A 24,475-nucleotide genomic window follows, 5' to 3' on the forward strand; every position below is an offset into this window, starting at 1 on the left:
ACCACTTCCCTCCTTGAAGGGCTGGCTCCTTTCTGGAAAACGGCCAAGGGGTGCATTGGGTCAGAGGGCCATCCTGCAGTTTGTCTGGGGAGGCACACCCAACTCCTGTTCTTTGCAATGTACAGCTACACTGTCTTCTCAACTCACTCTCCTCCAGGACCCTAGTCCCTCACTTATTTTGAATTTCAAGACTTTGCCAGGGGCTTCCCTGGTGGCGCAGTGGTTGACAGTCCACCTGCCAATGCAGGGGACACAGGTTCAAGCCCTGGTCTGGGAGGATCCCACATGCCGCGGAGCAACTAAGTCCGTGCGCCACAACTACCGAGCCTGTGCTCCAGAGCTCGCGAGCCACAACTACCGAGCCCACGTGCCACAACTACTGAAGCCCATGCGCCTAGAGCCCGTGCTCCACAAGAGAAGCCACTGCAGTGAGAAGCCTGTGCACCGCAACGAAGAGTAGCCCCCGCTCACTGCAACTAGAGAAAGCCCGCGCACCGCAACGAAGACCCAACGCAGCCAAAAATGAATAAATTAAATAAATAAATTTATTTTAAAAATAAATAAAGTGAGGCAGGCAGGGTCTTGAGACTGGCTGGGACCTACCCACAAAAATGTCCCAAATGGGGATCCTTGTTAACTGCCAAATGAAAATAAAAAGATAACATATAGAGAAAGGCCCCCTTCTTTAAAAAAAAAAAAAAAAAAAAGACTTTGCCTGTACACCTCATTTTCCCCACCACAGAATGCCCCTCCCCTCTGCCCCGCCAACCCTGACCCTTCCTTCAGGGCCCAGTCCCTAGGAAGTGCCCTGCCTCCTTGTACCCACACTGGAGTCTCTGGTCTCTCCTCCATCATTGCCCCCGCCCCCAACTCTATGCTCCCCCCTCACACACACGCGCGCACGCACACACACACACACACTGTCTGCTCCTGAGCTCAGAGCAGATCACGCCCTGCTCCTCGTTAACAGTAATATATAATAACAGGTGATACTTAGCTAAGGGCTGACCATGTGCCAGCCGCTGCACGCTAAGCACTTTAAGGGTATTAACTCATTTCCTCCCCACAAAACCTTAAGAAGTTGGTGCTATTACTTTCCCCATTTGGTAAACTAGAGCACAGAGAGGTTAAGTAACTTTCCCAAAATCACATAGCTATTGACAACTTCCTCACTGCTACCAGGCTGAAAACAAAGTCCAGGAAAGTTCCATAAGGGCCTTTGGATCTCTCTTGTCTCTGGGGCTTGCAGGGACCCCATCTCCCACTACTTTCCTGGACCCACACTGCAAACTGCAGCCGTACTGAGCTATTTACAGTTCCCAGAGCCATCAAGTGCTCTCACCTCTCCCTACCTTTGTCCATGCTGTTCCTTCTGCCTAAGGTCCCAGCTCTGTGAAGTCTCATTAGGCCTTCCCTCTTTTCTGCTTCCTGTGGACTTTGTACACCACTTCTTCACTTTTATCAGTTATTTCTTAGCGCTTGTCTGTTGGCCTGTCAGTACTGGGAACTCCTTGATGGTAACGAAGTGGTCCTACTAGTAGACTCCTGAATTGTCACATTGTCAGCGCCAGGAAATGCTCGTGAATCTATGAATGCTGCTGTGAGTGAGGCCCACTCTCCACAAACAGATCCGAGGAGAGGGGACCAGGCCTGGCCTCAATCGCTTCTACATCGAGGGAGCTGCGCCCGGGGAAGGCTTGCACGTTGCTCCAAGGCGGGCTGGTCGGCCCTCGGTGAGGGACCTTCAGGATCCTTCAGCGCCAGTGGGCAGGTGGGGGCAGGGCGTGGGCGCGGACACACCCCCCCGCAGTGCCCCCGGCGCCCGGCAGGGGGCGCCGCCCCGCCGGCCCACGCCCCGCGGCGCGCCGGGCCGGCTCCCTCGCGCAGGCGCGCTGCCGCGGGCGGAGGATCCGGGCCGCGCTTCCTCTCGCCAGGCCTGCGAGTTTCCTCCCAGCGGAGCCCAGGGCGAGCCGAGCTTGGCCGCCGCCACTGAGACCGCCGTCGCCCTCCCGCTCTCGCCCCACCCCGCACCCTGCCCGGAGGTCTTGCCGGGGTGGGGTCCGAGCGGGGCGATCGCCCGCCCGCGCCGCCGTCGGGGCCATCCCCCGGCCAGCGGTCTCTCCCGCTCCAGCCAGCCTGTGGCCGCCGGAGCCTCCGGGACGTGGAACGCGGAGACCCCCCTGCGGCCCCGATCCAGGGTCCGGGGCAGCCCCGGGCAGCCGGCGCGACGTCCCCAAATCGAACCTCTGTGGCGGCGTTCGGAAGCGGAACTCTACCGGGGCCGCGCCGGCTACATTGTTTCCTCCCCCCGACTCCCTCCCGCCCCCCTTCCCCCGCCTTTCTTCCCTCCCCGACCCGGGCCGCGAGGCCATCCCCCTGCCTCTGTCTGGCCGTCCCTCCTCCCCCTCCTTTCGCACCCAGACCTCTTTGTACCGCACAACCCGGGGACCCCTGCGCCCCTCCCCTCCCCCCTGGCCGCATGGACTGCCCCGCAGGCCGCTGATGCTGCCCGCAGCGAGGTGGACCGGACCGCAGTGCCCCGAGAGAGGTGAGTGCCTGGCAGACCTGGAGGAGGTGGGCGTCCGAGTGCTTCCCGGCGGGAGGCGGGTGGAGGTCGCTCGTCCCGCTTCTGTTGCTTCTGTTGCAGCTGCCGTGGCGTCCACACCCATCCCCCACCTCCCTTACCCCCTCCTTCCCGGGTTCGAAATCTCCCGGGAGTCACTGTCAGCCCGACTGGGAGGGGAGCGCACGAGGGAGGTACTGCCTTTCGAGCGCCACAGACTTGTCTTAGGCCACCCCGAGTCTGTCCTCCCCCTCTTGTGGGGGCTGGCTGGAGCCTAGAGGGAGGGGGTCGGTATGGGCCAGGGCCCAGGAAAATGGGCGGTTTGCCATTCCCGGCCCAGGGCCTCCCTGCAGGTTCCTTGGCCTGCCTGGTTCTGACCCCTCCCGCATTCCCCTGCGGAGGCCCTGCCGTCTCCAGGAAGCCCAGGGCCCAGCCACCTCCCTTGAGCCTGCCAGAGGTTGAGCCTGTCACCCTCGGCCTCCCAGAAGACCAGGCCTAAGCCAAGGGACCTCTGACCCTAGGGTGGGGAAACTGGGCAGGGCCTCTGTCCTGGGTGGAGGTGACACTGGGCATTAGGACCATGCCCCCACCTCCTGGCAGCCTTGTCAGCCCGTTCTCCCAGGCTCCTCAGGGCCCAGCCAGGTGTCAGGAAGGGGCGTGTCCAGCCACTAGATTCTTGGAGCTTAACTAGGGGTTTATTTTCCCTCCTATTTTGTAGACCAGGGGACTGAGGCTTAAAGGGGGAAGTTGCTATCCCAGGCCTCTGGCAGAGTTAGGCTGTCTGTCCTTTCATCGCCCCTGCTCTGCAGGGCTGGACTGATGTGGGTAGCGAGAAACCAGGCAGGTGCCTTTACCCACCAGGGACATAAGCCCCCAGCCTGGCCCATGGGTCCTTGCGGGGTGAGCACGTGCTCCCCTACAGAGAGCTAGAGAGAAGGGAGAGGGCTTCCGGCCCCGGCTCTGCCTGGGTCTGGGCTCGGGCAGCATCGGCACTGCCTGTGGGATTTCCCCCTGGTGCCTGAGGCTGGGCCCCACTGAGGGATGCGGTGAGTGTGTGGGGCACCCACGGGGTGCAGCCCTGGTGCTGAACTGAAACAGCCTGGTGGTCATTCCTGACCCCTCCCTCCTATACACCTTTGGCTCAGCTGGTGAATGGGATCTGGATGGGGAAGGCGAGAGCCCCATTTCCACAGGGAGCACCCTACAGCCTTGGCATGGGAGCATTGTCAGAGTGGGGACACCCAGGGGGTGTCTTCCAAGTTCCCTACACCCTGGTGTTCCCAGTGTCTTTCTTGGTGGGGCCCCAGCAGGAACAGGGTGAAGGCAGCAGGAAGGAGATTGGGACTGTGGCAGGATCCTTTTGCTGCTGGAAGTGTGGGAGGTTCCCTGGAGGATACTTAGCCATGTCTGGGGCCCCTTGGGGCTGCTGGCAGTTTTGTCCCGCTCAGGCCTCTGCCCTTGATTTAGAGTTGTTTCCGGTTGCCCTGACATGCACAGTGGAAGGGACACAGATGTGTTGGGCCTGTGAGGCTCCGCTCACCCAGCCCTAACTTCCTTGCCAGCCTGAGGGCCTGGGGCTGAAGCCTGACGTGGTTGGATGCCTGTGAGCTGTTGGGTGCAGGCCAGGGTCCCAAGACCCTAGTAGAAAGGGGTCTGGCCTCAAGCAAGCACGTGTGCAGGGCTTCACTTTTTGTGTGGCGAGCTTGGTGCCTTCCTCCCTGCTCTTCTCTCTGCCTTGGGTCTGAGACAGAGAAGGACCAGAAGACGGTCCCCAGCACCACTGCAGAGGGCACCAGGCCCCAAGGGGTTGAGCCATCACAGAACAGACCAGAGTACAGGCAGAGACAGAGGCCCAGGGCTCACAGTGTGACGTGGCCGCCCCAACAAGCCTGATCTGGCAGGACGGCTTGGGTCCAGTTCTGAGCTTGTTCTTTGCGAGGTTTTGAATCTCATTGTCCCCAAAGGTGTTTGATCTGGGAAAGAGAAGGTAGGGAAGGACCCTCATGTGTCTGACGGGCTGTCCCAAATCAGAAAGGCCATCCCTTGATGTCCCAGACACCAGGACCAGAGCTGGGTGGCAGGTGGGTCCCCAGGAAGCAAATCTGAGCTCATTACGAGAAAACTACGTATGTAGGTAAATAATATTAGGGTTCTTAATTAAGAAAGTAACGAAACAGCGCTACAGAAAATTTAGAACACGGAAAATTCACCCACCGTTTCTTCACCGGCACAGTGACTGTTAGTATCTTGGAGCTCCCAGCCAGTCTTTTCCTGATCTTTTTTTCCTTTGTCGCTGTTTTCATTTGGGTGTGCGTGCCATCACACCTTTTTTCATTTAATACCATATCTGGGCATTTTGTCATGTTGCTACACAATCTGTGCGACTTTGCCCCTAAAAAGCTATAAAATATTCCCGAAAGCTCTGCCACAGCAACCTCACCCCAACCCTCTTACCAAGCTTGTGCATCGTTGTTTCCCATCTGTTGCTGTTGTAATTGTTGTTACTGCAGGCCCCCAAAGCAGCTGAGGGTGTAGGAGAGAGTGGGCAGCTTGGCACCCAACCAACGTGATTCCAGGCCCAGCTGTGCCATTTAGGCCAGGGAAGAGGGACCTTGGACAGGTCATCCTTTGAGCCAGAGTTCCTTTATATACACAACAGGGACGGTGATACCTACTTCAGAGGGGAGTGTGCGGACACGGAACTAACTAACCAAGGTACTAGAAGGTGCCTGGCACACCCCCTGGCATCCACTAGGCGCTCTGTAAGAAGGGGTAGGCTTTGTTGAAGGAGTGCCCACTGCAGGCTGCCTCAGCGTGTGCAGAAGACACCCGGGCCAGGGCTGGCTGATGGCTCACCTAGCCAAGGGTGGTCTCTGCCCAGGGAGCCCTTCAGAAACCCTGTGTTCAGAGACTGCTCTGGCCAGTATCCTGTCCCCCCCTCTGCCTTCCCCCATCCCCATCACCATGTGGAAGGTGGGCTACTGGTTGGTTTCTGGGGCCTGGCCCTACCCATTCTCCCTCTGTTCTTCCAGCATCAGGGCTGAATGGACGAGGCCTTTTCTCTGAGAGCCTGGCTACCTCCTGTCCCCCAGCTTCAGCTACTTCCTAGGCCAGCCCCACATTTCCCCAGTGGAGACAGAGGCCTACTTTCCCTGGGAAAACTGAGTCTTAGCAAGGAACCCAGGCATCCTGAGCCCCAAGCCAGGGACAGCCATGCCTGCCTCATCCTCCCGCCCAGCGGCTGGGGAAGGGAAGACAGTTGGGGTCAGAAGGCAGAGATTCTAGAGCCTCCCAGCTGGGAGTTGAAGGGGAACATAGATGGTCCACAAATCACTAGGGAAGTCTTGTGTGTTAGTGTCCTTCTCTTCAGCAGGTGCTCCCCAGGTCTAATCTGAGCGTGTACTGCTGTGACATCGCTTGCTTCCTCTTGTTCCACTTCTGTGGAGATCAGAGAACTGGGAATGCCCTGCTAGGGTCAGCCCATGGACAGTAGGAGGAGACCAGTCTCAGCTTGGCACTCCCAGGGCCTAGGAGACCATAGCCCCAGATGACCCTGGTATGGCTCAGGACTAACCTAGGTAGAGGGTTCTCCCCAAGGTGGCCCATTCATTGCAGAGGGCTCCCAGGCGCATGACCTTGGACTCTGGCCGCCAGACTTTTGCCTTTGGAGTGTCCCCCTCCTCCCTGGTCTTGGCGCAGGGGAGGCGGGCATTACAACTGCCCTCCTGTCCCACAGCTCGGGCTGGGATGAGGTCACAGGGTGCGGTCCTCTCCAAGATGCTGGCCTGGCTGGGGTGAGCACTTTGGGAGTTTCTCAGTGCCCCCCCTTCTTGGTTGGGGACAGGATGGGTGGAGGAGGCAGGCCACCCTCCACACCAGGCAGGGAGCACTGCCTCCCCTCCTCCTCTCCTCTGGGTCCCTTCATCCAAGGGCTGGAAATAGAATCCGCTAAGTAATGATTAAAGTCAAATTCAGACCTAAAAATAAAGAGCTGGTGAAGAAGAGCTAGTGTGCTCCCTGCGTGGCTGAGGGGAGAAGCAAGCAGGGCGAGGCTGGCTTCGGGGGGCCAAGCCCTGCTACCCAGGAGAGGCCAGAGCCTGCTGGGGGACCAGGAGTACTCCACTAACTGGGGGGGGGTGGGGGGTCTCTTGTATCAGGCATGATGCAGCCCGTACCAATCAGGGTCACACTGGCAGGACCAGGGAGAGAATCCCATTTTTCCCATGGGGAAACTGAGGCCTGGGAGGGACAAGTGTTTGTCCAGCGACTGTCCAGGAGCTCCCCTTGGCAGGCCCCCAGGGACCTGAGGGCCCCATGCAGCCCAGCTCGCCCTTCTGCCAGCTCGGTTTCTCTTCCTGGTTTTGAGGTACTGTGATGAGGGTAGCTTCTCATCACACACCAGCTATGTACGCCTCAGTGGGGCTGGGCCTCCAACCGCAGCTTCCCTCCGCCTCCCCGTCCCCTTCCGTGGTCTAGGCCCCTAGAAGCAGGAGAGGCTGCCTGGTGCCCCCCTCCTCCCCGCGGGTCCTGCTCTCTGCACAGTTGGAAGCCTTGTGAGTGGGTGAAAACCTGGGTGTCATATGACGCCTGCACACCCTGGCTGCTGCTTCTCAGCCCTGCCCAGCCCAGCCCCTGCTCCTCACCCGGGCCGGACATCTGTGGCCCATGCTGTCAGGGAGACTGGAGGGGAGAGGAGAGAAGGACCCGTGAGGCCCCCCTGCCGACCAACAGAGGAGGCCAGAGTCAGAGAGGAGTCAGTCAGTGGGGAGAGGCCTGTGGTTCCAACTTCCTGGCGGGGCTGGGGGGGAGCTCAGAAGCTGAGGATCTGTGTAGGCTGGAGCAGCCAGGAGGGCTTCCTGGAGAGGAAGGGCCATGAAAATCAAGAAGCATTTGAGAAAGAGACAGGGTAGGGGCAGAGGTCCTTGCTTAGAGCTGCTACACTCTCTAGGGCTGCTGGCTTCTCTAGTTGCTGTGCGAGGCACGGTATGGCACAGATGTAACCCATCCTTCCCAGAGCAGGAGGGCCGATCTCTGGGTGGACCTCCCCTCAGCTGCCCACTCTCACCTCTCTGTCCAGGGTGTCATCTGTCCTGCCTAAGGAAAGGGAGGGGTTTTCTCCCGACCAAGTTCAGACAAATCTGAGCTGAAATCCTTGCTCTACCCCTTGGAAGCTGGGTGATCCTCCTCAGCCTGGTTCCTCCTCTGTCAAACAAATCAGCAGGAAAACCTCATGGGGTTTTTTGGAGGATTAAGTAACTAAGGCAGGATTGGGTCAGTAGGCTCTCCCTCTTCGTGCTTTCATTTTTACAGTCCATCCTGTGGGGCGAGGGTGTTGGTAACCCTTCTCCCTACACTGGGTAGCAAGACTGCACGTCCTTTGAGTTGGGGCCCCTCAGCTTTACCTTCTGAGCCATGTGTTCTCGGGGTCCCAGTTCTGAGATGGGGAGACCAGGAATCTGGGGGCCAGCTCACCGGCCTCCGGGCCGCAGTCTCCCCACCTATAACGTGGCTAGGGGACTTTGGGGTGAGGGACAAGGACACTCTGGTTTTTAAGGGTTCGTTGGAGGTGGTTTTTAAGGGTTCATTGGAGGTCAGTGCTGAGAGGCTGTATGTAAATGTAGGCAAATGAAGATGCAAAGACCACAGCCTGTGCTGAGGGGGGTGGCGGAACAGAGGCCTGGAGTCCCCACTGCCCAGTGCATGTAGGTAATTAGGCTCCTGAGCGGTAATTAGAAACCTTTCTGGGCCAGGAGTGTCGGCCTCAAGCTGCAGCAGTGCCTGGGGAAGGAGGCTCCCCTTCCTTATTAGCCTCCTCTAGCTCCAGCCCCCACTGAGCCATTGGAGGGCAGGAAAAAAGCCAGTGAGTTGCTGTAATTTGGTTTTTAACATTTTGCAGCCATTAAACTCACCCCTCCCCTTAGGGCAGGGGTGCTGGATGCTGAGGGAACGCTGGGGGCGAGGGTGGGGCAGCTCACACTGGAGACAAAGTGGGATCGTCCATCCTTCCAGCCCTCTCCTGACCCCCAGGGAGGTTCGGGTCTCTCCAAGGGTCTTGTGCCCAATTCTGCAGCTGCCCAGCTGAGGGCTCTGGGACCACCCATCTGGCTCAGTGGGAACCAGCCTCCAGCCCATGGCCTGGTGTGTGGCCAGGGGCATCACAGTGCCATCAGCCTGGGTGCCCTGTGCAGAACCAGAGGTGGGGCTGATTTTACTGCTGCCAAACCAGCCCAGCTGCTGTTGGTGCCCCGCCCTCCTCAGGTGTCTTTCGGAGGGGCGTGCCCAATCAGAAACGCAGAGCTGTGTGCCAGACTGCCTGGGTTCAGAGCCTCTGTGGACCCTCACCCCCCTCACCCTGAGCCTCCTCCCCCTCACCCTGAGCCTCCTCCAGCCTTAATTAACTCTCTCTGTACCACTGTTTGAAATCCTAATCCTGGCCCGATCTAGCACAGTCGCTTCTACCTGAGATCCTCCCCTCCCCTCCCCCTCTTCCTGGAAGCCTTCCCCAGTGGCCTTTGTCTCTCTCCTCTGCTGAGGCACCAAGCACACCTGGCCGTGACTGATCACCTGGTAGCCAGGAGGGCTGGAGCAGGGCTGGGGACAGAGGAGAGATGCTGGGTAGCATTCTTGGGGTCCCAAGGGCAGGACCTCCTGGGCGCTTCCCCCCTCCTGTCCCTCCTGGCCACCACACATGGAGCTGGGCTCACAGGGAGCCTCTTGAAACAGTGGCTCAAAGAATGAGAGGGCAAGGTGGACCTGCTTGTTGCCTCTGGGGGCTGCCCTGCCCCGCAGAGGCTCCAGCTGGGTCCTGTGGCAGGACCAGAGTCTCTGGGGGCTGTGGCCCCTAGAGTTCCCCCAGGTCTCTTGTGCACTTCCCTTTTCAGTGGCTATTTTTAGCTGGGTGTAAACAGTTACAGAAGGCTCCCACGCCCCATTAGGCAGTGGAGTTTTGGTGAGGGGGGCAGGGCAGGAGCCCCTTAACCTACCCTGGCCCTCAGCACGTGCTAGGCTGTGAGGGTCTACAGCTTCCGCAAGGCAGGGAAAGGGCAGTTGCTGGGCTTCCCCCCTCCCTGCCAGCCTGGGCTCCCAAGAAAGGCCTGCCTGAGGCTGTGGCCACTGACCTCAGCGCTTGGGCACAATGCCCAGCCTGTTCCCGGGACCCCAGCACAAGAACTCCTGGGAGCAGGGTTTGGGGCAGGAAGTCGGAGTGAAAGCCCCCTGTCCCCCAGCCCTGTGGGGGTGGGGTGGCAACTGCTGTCCCTTTGGGGTTAAATATAGTCCTGTCAGTTATGGGACCACAGTGTGGTGCAGCCAGCCTAGCTTCCCCCTGTTGTTTGTTGGTTCATTCATTCATTCAGCACTCACGCGCTGAGCAGCCGCCCTGGGCCCGGCTCTCCTCCTGCAGGGGCTCCCAGGCCAGGGTCAGTGAGCTTCTCACTGGAGCGTCGGGCGTGAGAGGCTCTGGAGGCCCGGAGCAGCCGCCACAGCTGGGGAGCCACGGAAGGCTCCTGGCACAAGTGGTTTTCAAAAAGTTATTGATTTTCTTACTAATCTTATTTTTAGGGGGAACGTAATAGATGCATGTGGTTAAAAAAACAAAAGTTAAAAGAACAAAATAGCAAATATACAACGAACAGTAAGTTTCCCTTGAACTTGATACTCACTACTCCTTCCCATTCCCAGAGACAACCTCTGTTATCAGTTTCTTCTATCTTTCAGAGATAATCCGTGCATATCTAAGGTTAGGGGTGAATGGTATGTCCTTTTAAAAAACAATAATTTGTAATATACCATGGGGGATGTCTTGCACCCTGCTTTTTTTTTCGGTCTTTGAGTATTTCAGACCTACCAAGAAGCTGAAATAATGGTATAATGAATACCCATGTATACTTTACCCAGATTCACCAGTTCTTAACATTTTGCCACATTCGCTTTACCTCTTCTTTTATATACATGGAGATATGTGTATACGTATTTTTTTTTTGCTGATTTATTTGAGTGTTAGTTGCAGGCATCGTACCTTTCTCTCCTAAGTACTTTATCATGTATCTCTTACATAATCACAGTACCATGATCACAGCTAAGAAAATTAACATTAATTCCATAACATTATCTAACATTTCATTTTCCCAGTTGTCCCCAAATGATCTTTATAGCTATTTTTTCCCTCTGATCCAGAATCTGATTCAGAATCACTCATTGAATCTTGCTATCATGTGTCTTTTCTTTTCTTTTTTTCTTTTCCAGCTTTGTTGAGATGTAATTGCGATTTAATGTTGTGTAAGTTTAAGGTATACAGTGTGATGATTTGATATATGTGCATATTGTGAAACGATTACCACGATAAGGTTACTTAACACATCATTCATCTCACGAAATTATCATTTTGTTGTTCTGTCATGTTTCTTTTGTGTCTTGTTTAATCCAGAACATTCCCCAGCCTTTCTTTGTTTGTTTTGTCTTTTATGACATTGACTGTAAGAGTCCAGGCCAGTTATTTGGTCTCTGTCTGCCTACGTCTTCCTGACTGGAGTCAGGTTAAGCAGCTCTGCGGGCCCATCGCACAGAGGATGCTGTGCCCTCCTTAGTGCAGGAGGCACTCAGTATGCTCCTCTCATTATTGGAGATGCTTAATTTGATCACTCGGTTAACGAGGCATCTGCCACATCTCCCTGTGGTGGAGGTGCTTTTTCCTCTCTGTGATTAATCTGGAGGGTGGTACTCAGATGCCATGTCACTGTCCTATTCCCCCAGCAACGTTTCCTTCGTGACTTGAGCTGGCTTTTTGCCATTTCTACTTACTCTATCATGGGGAGGTTTCTGTATCAGCACCTAGAGATCCGTCCTGGCCCCATAACAGCTGGAGTTGTGTTGTTGCCTTTTAGGGCTATCTGGTCATTTATTTACTTGGTTCTTTATTAACGGACATAAAGGTTGTCTCCCAATCTCTTGCTACAACAAACAGTACTGCAGGGACTGTCCTACTACATTTTGTTAGGCACACGTGCAACCCTGAAGGTTGAGTGGAAGTTCCTTGGGTAGAGAAGGGGGGAGGGAGTGGAGAGGGAATGCCAAGGCGGGGAGGTGGGTGGGGCACCGGGGTCCTAGGAGCAGCAGGTGAGAAAGGGATCTGGTTCAGGTGCTGGAGAGCCAGTGAGCCCCAGAAGGGTCAAGGGACTTTCCCAAGGTCACACAACAAGTTGGTGGCAGAGCCAGGAACAGGACTCAGAGCCCTTGACTCCCAGGATGATGTTCCTGCACTTCTTCCACAAAGTGGCCTGAAACAAGGTTCACATAACCCTGGAAGGGCCCCTCTGTGCCTGATCAAGGCCTGACTAGAGGCCTAGGTTTGCAGTAGCCCCTCCCAGCCACTCTGACTCTTGGCCTCTGACCTGGAGGGGGATAGCCCAGCTGGACCCTCAGAGCCCTAAGGACGGGACTGTCCTGGCCTCATGACTTCACCAGGGAGGAGCCGTCAGAGAGGGTCTGCAGCTCCTGCTGGCAGGATTTCTGTGGGAAGAAAGCAGGCTTCAGAACAGCCCTGGGAGCTGTAGGGTTGTCACCAGCCCATTGTACAGATGGGGAAACTGAGTCCTGAAGTCATAGCCAGTAGAGCAAAGGGGAAAGGCTAGCTCCTTCCTCTCGTTTCCATATCTGTCATCGTCAAAACCCAGACCCTCAAGGAAGGCCACCCTGACCCTCCTGGCCTTGCCCCTTCCTCTGAGCACCGCTTGCTTCTCCCTCTTCCCTTGCACTCTGTTTTCTAGGCCAGTGTGGTCCCAGCCTGCTGGCAGCCCCCGCGTGGTGCGTGCATATAAGGCAGGGATGCACCAGGGGTGGGGGTCGATGCTCAGGCATATGACACCTGCGTGGGGCAGGATGCTCACTGGAGGTGTAGCCTCAGGTAAGGCCTCTTGCCTCTCGGCCTGGCTCAGCATGCTCATCTGTAAAATGGGGATAATAATGGCCTCTCTCTCTCTCAGTTGTTAGAGGATTTGATGAGCCATAATGTGCCAAGGACAGGGCCCGGCACAGAATAAGTGCTCAGCAAACAGGACCTATTATTATTTTTGTTATTATCATCTAGTCAGTGGGGAGGCGGCAGCAGCAGCTGCAGGCCTGCAGGGGAGGGAGTGTTTGCAAACTGACAGCTGGGAGGGTGACTAATGGTGCCTCAGCCTCCTCGCCCTCTCGCCCTCGGTGGTGGTGAATCTTGCGAGGGAGGGGGAGGCATGGGGATGTGGAGAGCTGGCAGAGCCCCTATTCAGAAGGTCTTGAAGGCTGGGGACCCAGCCAGCCACAGAGGGACCCCAGTTCAAGTTCCGGACCATCACCCCTAACTAGCTGTGTGACGTAGGGCAAGTTGTTCAAACCTCGCGAGCCTCAGTTTCCATTTCTATAAAATGGGGGCAAGAGGAGCTCACGGCTCCCACATGTGGTTCTTGGGAGCCTGGAGGTGCTTCCTATACTCATGGTGGCTCAGTCATGTCAATGTATGTGTGTGTAAGGGAGTCCAGGCTCATCCTTCTTGTGCCCCAGGCTCCCTGCCCAGATGGCAGAGGTTGACGGGCTGGCTTTGGGACAGGAAGCACTATGTATTCCGGGAGGAAGGGAAGCCTGGAAGTGGGGCCTGGACGCCGTGGTGCTTCTCCCCAGCTCTGTTCTCCCCGGCTCCTTCTGGTCTCCAAGACCACACACTCCCCTGCTGAGGCCCCCAGACCCCATGGCCCTCAGAAGCAAACCCTATTTCTTCACATCAGCATGTGAAGCCCCCGCCATCCCTGCAAGTTTTGTGCCAGGCGGACCCAGTACACACGGTCCCCTGCGGCAGACTGACAGGGTGCTCAGACCGTCAGGGTCTGTTTCCTGCCCTCCTCACCATGGGCTTCCAGCCTGGGGTGCCCCTGCCTTTTTTAGCCCTCCAGCCTTCAGGGCTCAGCTCCAGCGCTCCCTCCTCCAGGAAGCCCACCTAAGCTCTGCAGTCCTCACTCACCTCACACCCCTAGGCACTTGCACTCAAATGTCTTCTTCCACCGCCTGGCCTGGGGTAGGTGGTAAAGTTTGTGAGTGTCAACCAGGCCCCAGGCCTTGTGTGTCCTGCAAATGAGCCTGGGAACAAGGCACATGGAGGAGTTTTTCTTCTAACATACTGTGAGCACGGAGTAGTCACTGGCCCTGTCTAAGCCTCAGTTTCCCCATCTGTCAGAAGAGAACAGTAGCCCCATCCCTCTGCTTCCTGGGACAGGTACACGGGCGCTCTGGGCTGTGTTTGGGAAGATGCTGGTCATAGAGGGAGTGCTGAGCTGGGGCCACAAAGAGTGTGTGTGCAAGACGGGGTTGACTTGCTGCTCTTGGGGTGTGGGGTTGGCTGGGGTAACTTTCTTGGAGTAGTCAACTTTATTGAAGAAAACACATACACCAAAACGTATACCAGCCACAAGGGTACAGCTCAGTGAAGTGCTACAGAGTTGAACTTGCCCCCTTCCAGTCACTGCCTCCTCCAAGGGGAGTCGCCATCGTGCCCTGGAAAATCCCGATTGTGAAGTTTATACAAATGGAATCACACGGCATGTGTGCTTTCTGTCTGGCGTCTTGCTTAGCGTGTTTAGATGCATCAGTGTTGTTTCATAGCTGTAGTTTATTCATGTTTACTGCTGTCCAGTACTCTGTGAATGTACACAGTTTATCCATCTCACTCCTGATGGGCATCTGGGCAGTTCCCAGCGTGAGGTTTGTTACAGATCGTGCTACTGTGTGTGCTCCTGTGCCTGTCTCAGCAGTGCCTGCCCTGTTTTCTCTTGGGCGTGTGCTGGGAAGTGGGGCGTCCAGGCCATGGGGTTGGCATACATTTGGCTTCAGAGATACGGCCTGGGCGAGTTTTTATAGGGGACAGAACTAAGAGGCCCACAGAGGACAAGGGACTTTCCCAAGGTCCCAAGCACCTTCCCCAGGTTCACAGCTGCCCTGTGGTCCCCCACAGACCACTTAGCTGATATCCAGCCATGGGGCTGGTGGGGCAGGCACTACTCACCCCCTACGCTTTGTAGCCTCTGTTGGTCATTCCGAGGGCTGTAAGGCCACAATGGGCTCAGGGTTGACGGCCCTCTGTCCTTGGGGGTCCTCAGCCCTCATCCCCTGCCTCCTCCCCTGCCCAGTGCCCTCAGCCTGCTGAAACTGGAAAGGACAGCCCTTGCCCCAAGTCCCAGCCCTGGAAGCCTCTGACATCTCTTCGCATTGCTATGGGGAAGGAGCAGGGTGTCAGTGACGGAGGGAACTATCTCCTCTCACAGCCTTCCCTCAATCTTCCCCTCTCCCCACAGCTCTCATGGTACCAAGTGACAGGTTGGCCTTCCTGTGACACGGGGACACCAGATCTTCTGAGAAGATGTCGGCAATTCAGGTACTGCAGGGGCAGGGGTCTAGGGCAGTGGAGTATCCCCACCACCACCACGGGGGTGCTGAGAAGAGAGAGAATGAGGATTCAGGTCGATTCACTCCCCTTTTCCCCAGTCCTGGCTTTCAACAAAATGGAATTCCAGGGCCCACTGTCAGATGGGGGGCCCTCAAGATGGGAGCACAGGTCTGGGGGCAGTGGGGAAGTCTCAGCTAGAAGACACCCAGAGCTCTCCGGCGGAAGGGCACCTTACCCAGACTCAGGGAGGCCAGCCAAGAGGCTGTGACCTTGAGGGCTTGCAGGCAGGTGGGTGGGGGCTGCCCCAGGCTGCACCCGCCCACGTGTCGCCTGCCCTGCAGGCTGCCTGGCCATCCGGTACAGAATGTATTGCCAAGTACAACTTTCACGGCACTGCTGAGCAGGACCTTCCCTTCTGCAAAGGAGACGTGCTCACCATTGTGGCTGTTACCAAGGTAACCAGGGACTTCACACCCCTACCCGCTTCCTACCTCTGGGTTTTGTCTCCCCTGCACGGGAGGGTGAGCCTGAGAGCTGTCTGGGCTCCCCTCTCCCCAGGACCCCAACTGGTACAAAGCCAAGAACAAGGTGGGCCGTGAGGGCATCATCCCAGCCAACTACGTCCAGAAGCGGGAGGGCGTGAAGGCAGGCACCAAGCTCAGCCTCATGCCGTGAGTACCTCTGAGGAGCGGTTGGGAATTCCCAGTCTGGGAGGAAGGAGGACGGGGAGCCCTGTTACCCCTAGAAGAGAGTCAGGAAAGCAGGGAGGCGAGAGTAAGGGGCTGGGATGTCCGTGAGGGCCTTTCGAGACGAGGGGAAGGGCCTGGGTGCTGGACCTCAAAGGGGAGGACGGAGCTAGGAGGGCTGAAGAAAGAAGGGCAGGAGGCAGAGGATGAGGGCCTCCAGAGCCTGTCTGAGCTCTGAACTGTGGAGAGGTGCCAGCCAGAGGGAGGGCCTTCGGGAAGTGGAGCCTGGCAGTGCCCTTGGGCCACCATGACCCCAGGCCCGGCCTCCCCGCAGCTGGTTCCATGGTAAGATCACGCGGGAGCAGGCAGAGCGGCTCCTGTGCCCACCAGAGACAGGCCTGTTCCTGGTGCGGGAAAGCACCAACTACCCCGGGGACTACACGCTGTGCGTGAGCTGCGACGGCAAGGTGGAGCATTACCGCATCATATACCACGCCAGCAAGCTCAGCATCGACGAGGAGGTGTACTTCGAGAACCTCATGCAGCTGGTGGAGGTGAGCGGAGCGTGCCGGCCCTGATTCCGGCTACAGTCCCACCGCTCTAGCTGGGTGACCTTGGGCATGTCCTGCAGCCTCTGCAAGCCCACATTTCCTCACACCTCGATAGAGCCCATGCTGTGTGCCAGGGTTGATCTCTGACCCCACAATGCCTGCACAGGGAGGTGGTACCCCAGTTCATAGGCCAGGAAACAGAGGTTCAGAGCAGTTAAGGGACCTGCCTCTGGTCACACAGCTGTGAATTGGAGGTGCCAGGACTAGAATCTGAGTATTCTGATCCCAGAACTAGCTTCCTTCCAGCCGCTCATAGAACTGTATGTCCAGCTGTGTGTATGTAAACATGTCCTCATGAGCTTTACCTTGATGGCCCACATGTCCCTGCAGCTCCCAAGGCCATCTCTGCCCCAGGCAGCCTCCAGATGCCTCCTGTACTCACTCTCAGCACATTCCCCCTGTTGGCCTGGCTTGGCCTATGGCAGGGGAGGGTCCTGTGCACACCTGGCTAGAGGCTGGTATTAGACTGAGCCAGGACTTGTCCTCTGCTTTGGGATGCTGGTGAGGCCCAGAGTGATCACAACATCCCGGTATCCGTCCAGCACCTGGGTGTGGGGTGGCATGGGAGATGGGCCATGTGTCTGGGGCCTCCCTAACCCCTGCTAGAAATGGAGAGCCCTCCTGACCCAAACCAACTCTGGGCTGGGTGGGACAAGCCTCTGCTGCCGTCTGGTGGTCAGACCGGGGCAGTGCATGGGAGCCGCTGGGTGGTGCACAGGGGGCTGGCCCTGATCGCCTGCCCTGCCCACTACAGCACTACACCTCAGACGCAGATGGACTCTGTACTCGCCTCATCAAGCCAAAGGTCATGGAGGGCACCGTGGCGGCCCAGGATGAGTTCTTCCGCAGTGAGTGCCACCCCCCACGCCCACTCCTCACTTGCCCACTCGCCTCCTCCCACCCGGGCTTCCTGGCACCACCCCATCCTGGAGGCTCTGGAGACGCCCAGGGAACCCCACATAAGTCACAGTCCAGTCTGCCTCTGCTGTGACCCCTGCTCTGACTTCAGCACCCCTCACTCACCACCCACTCCCCCCGCAGGCGGCTGGGCGCTGAACATGAAGGACCTGAAGCTGCTGCAGACCATTGGGAAGGGGGAGTTTGGAGGTGAGCCAGAGAGGGTGGGAGCCCTAGGAGAGGCTGGTGACTGGGGGGAGTCCAGGAAACGACCCCCAACTCTCTTGCCCCAGACGTGATGCTGGGCGACTACCGAGGGAACAAAGTCGCCGTCAAGTGCATTAAGAACGACGCCACTGCCCAGGCCTTCCTGGCTGAAGCCTCGGTCATGACGTGAGTTGGGGCAGGGGGTGGGGAGGTCACCCGGGGCCAAGAGGTGATGGGGAGGCTTGGCAGGCTCTGACCACCCCGTCCTGCCCCAGGCAACTTCGGCATAGCAACCTGGTACAGCTTCTGGGCGTGATCGTAGAGGAGAAAGGTGGGCTCTACATCGTCACCGAGTACATGGCCAAGGTGTGTGCCTGCCCCGCGATCCAACTGCCATCCTGGAGCTGAACACTGGGGCTCGAGCCTTCCAGCCTCCCCAAGCCCCCCACCATACCCTTGGGCCCCTGCTCCCTCAGTCCCTTCTCTCCAACTGGTCTTTGAAGTCACCAGGGCTTGGCTTTTGTCTTGGCTCACCATTTATTCACTACGACCTTGGAAAAGTTGTGTCACCCCTCCAAACCTCAGGTCCTCATCTGTGAATGGAGATAGTAACAAAGTTTACCTCAGAGATTTATGAAGATTAAGAGATAATGCATGAAAATTGCTGAGCACAGCGTCTGGCGTCTAGACTCTGATATTTCTTCAGTAGCGATGTCCTGACCTCTCCCCTGCCCCTCCCCTCTCCTCACACCTCCCTTGAGTGTCGCCATTTACCCAGCCCCAGACCCACTGTTCCCAGGGTCTAGAGGGCAAGTCTGACCTATAGGGCCTGTTGGTCTGTCTGTCCTGCCCCCAGGGGAGTCTGGTGGACTACCTGCGGTCTCGGGGCCGGTCGGTGCTGGGCGGAGACTGTCTCCTCAAGTTCTCACTGTGAGTGAAGCAGTGCCTGATTTGGGGGTGGGGGGGGCGGCTATGGGATCCCTGTCTGAGGGGACATGTGTCTGCCTCGCCCCCAGAGATGTCTGCGAGGCCATGGAATACCTGGAGGGCAACAACTTCGTGCACCGGGACCTGGCTGCCCGCAACGTGCTGGTGTCCGAGGACAACGTGGCCAAGGTCAGCGACTTCGGCCTCACCAAGGAGGCTTCCAGCACCCAGGACACGGGCAAGCTGCCAGTCAAGTGGACAGCCCCCGAGGCCCTGAGAGAGAAGGTGGGCGCGCCTCTCCTCAGGGCCTGAGCAGTGGTGGATGGGGTTCCCGGGTCACCCGCACCCCCCAGTTCCCAGGACCTGACACTGCCTCTCCCATCCACGTGGCAGAAATTCTCCACCAAGTCTGACGTGTGGAGTTTCGGGATCCTCCTCTGGGAAATCTACTCTTTCGGGCGAGTGCCTTATCCGAGAATTGTGAGTGTGGGCGCTGGGGCTGGGTGGGGCTTGGAGCAAGGGAGGGGGTGACGGGGAGGGGGACCGGCTGGGCCCCGCCTCCCCGGCCTGAGGCCTAGAAGCTGCAGACCTGCCTTCGGGACCTTCCAGGCTGCTCCCCGGGCCGGGGCTGAGGCGGAACTAGGGGGTCCTTGGAGAGCAACGCTGAGTGGGGGGTCCCCTCGGGGTCAGGCCTTACACCGATTCATACCACCACCCACCTGCCCGCAGCCCCTGAAGGACGTTGTCCCGCGGGTGGAGAAGGGCTACAAGATGGACGCCCCCGATGGCTGCCCACCTGCGGTCTACGAGGTCATGAAGAACTGCTGGCACCTGGACGCCGCCCTGCGGCCCTCCTTCCTGCAGCTCCGTGAGCAGCTGGAGCACATCAAAACCCACGAGCTGCACCTGTGACTGCCGGCCTCCGCCCAGGTCGTGGGCCTGTGGGGACTGAACCCGGAGAGGGTGCGGACCTGGCGCCCCACTCGCTGGGCCCAAACCCGAACTGAGCCCAGCAGGACCGTGGGCCTCTTTTCTCTGTCGCAGCCTGCGCCCCTTCTGGCCCCCGGAGACCCCGCCTAGGCCTGGCACCTTCTCTCATGGACCCACCTGTGGGGCTTTGGGAACCCCGCCCAAGGGCCAGGAAGGGAGGAGGCTGAGGAGACCTACTGGGGCCAGGCTCCCCCTGGCCTCCCGTATCTCGCCTTCTTAGAGTTTTATCCCTTTCCTTTTTTGAGATTTTTTTCCGTGTGTTTATTTTTTATTATTTTTCAAGATAAGGAGAAAGAAAGTACCCAGCAAATGGGCATTTTACAAGAAGTACGAATCTTATTTTTCCTGTCCTGCCCACAAGGGTTGGGGAGACCAGGCCCCTCTCTAGGGACCCATCGCCCCAGCCTCGTTCCCCACCCCGTGTTCCTTGTCCGTGTTGCCTCGGTCGCCCCGTGTCTGCGCTTGACCATGTTGCACTGTTTGCATGCGCCCGAGGCAGACGTCTGTCAGGGGCTTGGAGTCCGTGTGCCGCTGCCGCCCGCCCACCCACCTGCCTTGTGAGATGGAATCGTAATAAACCACTCCATGAGGACCCCGCTGCCCGGTCTCGGCGCTTCCTCCGCCGAGCCTGCCCGTCCCACCCGGCCTCCCATCCCCGTGCCATCTTGTCCATCCCCCTGTCTCTGTGAGTGAGGCTGTGCTTGCCCTGTGAGTGGGGCGGGGTGGGGAGCACCGCGGGGAGATGTAGCCACCGCCTTATGTCAGCTGCACGAGCGAGTGTCCTGTGTCTGCCATGGGAGAGCTCTCACTACCCGCCTCTCCCAGTGTCCTGCTGCCGGGCAGTCTTGGCCCTGAGGCCGTCCCGGGCTTGGGTCCCGTCCACAGGGTGATGCCTGGGCATCCCGGCCGCCTCTCCTGCCGTGTTGTTCAGGCCCTCAGCATGAGGGGGGCTGGAGCCACGGACGGGGGAGAAAGGCAGGCCTGACCAGCTGGAGATGGGCTCCCCTTGGTAGGAGGCAGGATAAATGTCTCGTGCTTCAGAGGAGATGGTGACCTGGAGCGGGATGGGGAAGGGGAGACTCTGATACACTGGTGGTTCTCACAGTCCACCTAAGATGTAGCACTGCCGCCCCGTCCCCAGCCCTATGTGTGCCCAGCCCCGTGCCTGAGGACGCAAAGGTCGGGGGGGGGCGGTCTTCCCCACCCCACCTTGTGGGGCACAGATGGAGAATGTGGACCAGCCATGGGATTTTCTCCTCTCGGGTTCCCCAGGGCCAGTGGTCAGTGCAGAACCTCTGAGGGCTGTGGGGAGGCTCACCGCATTCACTGAGACAGGCAGCAGGGGTGGGGTTCCCCTTGTTGTTGGCACTCTGCGCCCCCCTTTCCTAGCCAGCAAGCCCTGAAATCCAGGCAGTTCTGACTTGGCAGTAGGCCTCGCATCTGCAGCTCCTCGGCCCGCTGTGGTCCAGCACCATCACCTCCCACAGCCCAGTGCTGCCACCCCTCACCTCCCCGAATCCGTTCTCTCTGCACACAGCCAGACTCATTTTTCTAAAACTACACTGTTCATTCAACAACAAATATTTGGATACCTGCTGTGTGTAGGACTGGGGTTCAGCAGTGAGCAAAACAGACCCCGTGGAGTTTACAGTTGGGAAGACAATCACATAGACAATTACAGACTGATAAGTGCTGTGAAAGAAACGTATATCATGGGAATCGGGCCATGACTGTAGATCAGGGAGGGCTTCTCAGAAGAGGCAGCATGTAAGCTGAGGTCAGAAGGATGAACGGGAGGGTAAGGGAGTGGGTAGCAGCACACCAAGAGGGAGGAGCCAGCTGGTCCCTGCTTCCCAGAAATCATGGGAGAGGGGAACTGAGCCTGCCATAGGTGTTAGCCACAAGGAGGTTGCTGGTGACTTTAGCAAGACCTGAGTTTGCTGGGGGTGGATTCCAGATCACAATGGCTAGAGGAGGTGCGAGGAATGCGGGAAGGTAGACAATCTTTGGAGGAACTTAGCTGTAATGAAGAGGAGAGGGGGTGAGAAGATATTTAAGGCAGCAGAGGCTTGAGCAAATCTGACTGCCAAAGGGAAGGACATTTACCTTGGGATAGTGTCCACATACTGAGAGGGAGGCGGAAAATATAGAGGGGAGGTCATGGTAGTGATTGAAGGTGGAACCTTCCCTAGAGCAATGTCGGGCAGCTGGAATCCAGACCGTGAGGGGCAGTGGGTCTGCGATGGGAGAGGGACTGTCCTGGTGAGACAGCCGAGGAGAGGGAATCACGCAGTGGCACACTGGTAAATGTCTGACACTCAGGTCTAGGGCAGGTGTGGGGGAAGGGAGCTCTGATGTATAGTGTGCCGATGTCCATGGTGTACCCTCTGCCAGGGTAGATTTCATGCTACCAACCTGACTTCATTGAAAGCAGGAATCAGGGTGGATTTTGACAATTGGCTCTCACTAGCTGGTCCGGAAGCCAGTTCAGGTTCAGAAACATGCAAAGATGCCTGTGGCCATGAGGTCACAAGAGGGGCCAGGCAGGCGTCATAATGGAGAATTGCACCAAGTGTGACAAGCAAGAATAAAGGGGCAAGGTCCGGCTGATGGGGCGCTGTGGGAATGCAGGCGCAGGTAACGGGATGTTCCTTCTACCTGGTGGCACGTGAGCCCCCCTCCTGCCCCCATTCCTTCATTACTTCTCCCCTCTCTCCCTTGGTTTATGGTTTTTTATTTTCCCCCTCTTTCTTCTCTCTCATCCTCCCCTTGTGCTCTACTGGCAACTACTGGCAACTGGCATGTCATAGATGAGCGAGACAGAGTTCTCACCCAAGGAGCTTACAGACCTGGGGGAATCCGCTCAGGACTCAGCTCAGTGCCCAGACATCTGGTGGGTGTTGCCCACTGCCAGCAGCGAGCCAGTGAGGCAGAGGACGGAGGCGTGGGGCGGCTTCTCAGACGTGCGGAGAACAGTCAGGGACAGGGTGCGGTGATCCTGGCAAAGGAAGGGCACTGACTGGGCAAAGGCGGTGAGGTGCTTAAGTGTGGCCAGGCTAAGGTGCCAAGGGGTGTAGTTTGGGAGCAAGTGAGGCTGAAGAGAAAGCAGGGCCCAGACCCCACCTGGTTTTGCAGGCCCCTGAAGGAGTTTAACTTTATGCAAAGATGACCAAGAGCAATTGAAGGATTTAGGGCAGAGTGACATAGATCTGCATTTTAGAAAGATCATTCTGGCTGCAGTCTGGCTAGAGGAGGTTGTTGCCAAGATCTTGGCTCTTTGTGCACCGCTGCCGAACGGAAATACGGAGACAGAGTTATAGAGGAGAAAGAAAGAGTGGCTTTATTTCTTTGCCAGGCAAAGAGGGAACACAGTAGTCTAGCGCCTCAAGAACTCTGAGCCACTCTTTCTTTCTCCTCCATAACTCTGTCTCCGTATTTCTGTTCGGCAGCAGTGCACAGAGAGCCAAGATTTTGGCAACAGGGTGGTGGTGTCCGGAGTGGAGACAGGGAGATGGTGGGGAAGCTGAGAGGCCAGACAGGAGGTGACTGATGGTGGCCTGGACTGGGGAAGCTGGTAGGAGGTGGAGAGGAAGATGAACACAGTTGGTGTTTTACTGAGCTGAGTTCTGTCATGCCTTGTTCTAATGGGCGTGTTACCTCACGTAACCCTCCAAACAACTCTTGGAGATATACGCTATTATTATCTCCGTTTTACAGATAAGAAAAGTAAGGCTTGGAGAGATTAAAGCATCAGGTAACAGTATGAGAGTGGCAGGAGCAAATTGAAGAGCTTGCTGATGGCTGATGCGAGGATGAGGCAGAGGAAGGGATCTGGGGGGATTCCAGTCTCCAGCTTGATAAGGTGGGTGGTGCCACCCATTTCCCCCCAGCCCTGGAGGAGGATGTGCTGGGGGTTGGAGAAGAGGAGTTTGGTTTGGACATGTTGTCTGGTTTGGACATGTTGTCTGGGGGCCTTTGAGACATCCAAGCAGAGAGGTCTACTCCAGGGTTAGACATTCGTTCGGGGCTGTGGCTCCAGGAGAAGCCAGGCTGAAAGTAGAGATTTGGGATCATGGGCACAGCAATGGTGGTTGAAGCCATGGACGTGGACGAGCTTGGCCAGGTAGCACGTGGAGCCTGAGGAGAGACGTGACCCGTAAGGGGCCAGGGAGGGAGAACAGTGACCAAGAAGCAGGTCCTGGGATGGCCCAGGGCAGCAGAGAGGCAGGTGAGCCCTGGGGCAGGGGTTCTCAGAGCAGGGGGAAGAGAGGGGGTGTCCACAGCATTTCACGTTGCAGAGACCGTGTTGAGAATTGTCCACTAGGCACAGAGAACGGGCATCGTCAGGCCTTGCTGGAGCAGTTTTCCTGGGAGGCGGAGGTGGGGAGGGCAGGAGCTGGAAGGACTTAGGGGGAGGCGAGGAAGCAGGGCTGGAGGGGAGCCCACCTTTCCACAGCTTGGCTGTGAAGGTGAAGGGGGAGAGCAGGTGGAGGTAGCTGAGGGCTTAGTGTAGAGAAATGAAGTTCTTCTTTTAGCGTGTCCTAAAATTTTCCATTTACAGCCTTGGTTTTAATTACCTTGTGGAGCTTCAGAATCTTAATCCTACTGGGGGTTTACAAAGTACAGTAAAACTTCAGCTACCCAGAAATCTTGGCAAGCGAGCTACTCTGGAAAACCAAAATGTACTTGGATGAAAATATTTGAAATACAGGATTTCTTACTTTTTAAAAACTTTTTTGATTATGGAAATTATCAAACAGATAAAAGTAGAGAGAAGAATATAAGGAAGCCCCACTACCCAACTTCATCGCTTATCAGCTCAAGGTCAATCCTGTGCCATCCACACCCTGTTCCCCTCAAGCTCTGGGATATTTGGAAGCAAATCCTAGATGTTACATCAGTTCATCCGTAAAGCTTTAGTATGTTTCTCCGGAAGACATAAAAAAAAAAAAAGCAACACTACCACAATACCATTATTACTCCTAAAAATTCTAACAAGAATTCCTTAATTTAATCAAATATCCATTGTTCAAATTTCCCCAGTTGTCTCATTTTTTCCCCCATTTAGTTGGTTAAAATTAGGCTCCAAACAAGGTCTATGCATTGCATTTATTTACTCTGTCTCTTAAGACTCCCTTTCTATTTTCATATACTTTATTTGTTGAGGAAACCAGGTTGCTTGGGG

General features: G+C 56.9%; 1 protein-coding gene across 1 annotated transcript; it reads left to right on the top strand.

The window, feature by feature from the left end:
• The first annotated feature begins 1,899 nt into the window (after window positions 1–1,899).
• Window positions 1,900–19,886, top strand: CSK (C-terminal Src kinase). Its single transcript, XM_068555720.1, has 13 exons — window positions 1,900–2,548; window positions 14,881–14,960; window positions 15,314–15,427; window positions 15,531–15,643; window positions 15,993–16,212; window positions 17,024–17,117; window positions 17,311–17,376; window positions 17,460–17,559; window positions 17,649–17,739; window positions 18,230–18,303; window positions 18,390–18,585; window positions 18,694–18,780; window positions 19,030–19,886. Exons 2-13 carry the CDS (start codon window positions 14,946–14,948, stop codon window positions 19,210–19,212), a joined length of 1,353 nt encoding a protein of 450 aa, XP_068411821.1. The 5' UTR covers window positions 1,900–2,548; window positions 14,881–14,945; the 3' UTR covers window positions 19,213–19,886.
• The last annotated feature ends 4,589 nt before the right edge of the window (window positions 19,887–24,475 follow it).

Source organism: Eschrichtius robustus, chromosome 1, assembly GCF_028021215.1.
Source record: "Eschrichtius robustus isolate mEscRob2 chromosome 1, mEscRob2.pri, whole genome shotgun sequence".
In the NCBI taxonomy this organism is placed as follows: Eukaryota; Metazoa; Chordata; class Mammalia; order Artiodactyla; family Eschrichtiidae; genus Eschrichtius; species Eschrichtius robustus.

What these genes read in the sequence shown, in the direction of transcription:
- CSK (XM_068555720.1), top strand. An exon ending in ACCTCATGCAGCTGGTGGAG is followed by an intron (nt 16,213 to 17,023) that starts GTGAGCGGAGCG and finishes TGCCCACTACAG; the next exon opens with CACTACACCTCAGACGCAGA. An exon ending in TCACCGAGTACATGGCCAAG is followed by an intron (nt 17,740 to 18,229) that starts GTGTGTGCCTGC and finishes TCCTGCCCCCAG; the next exon opens with GGGAGTCTGGTGGACTACCT.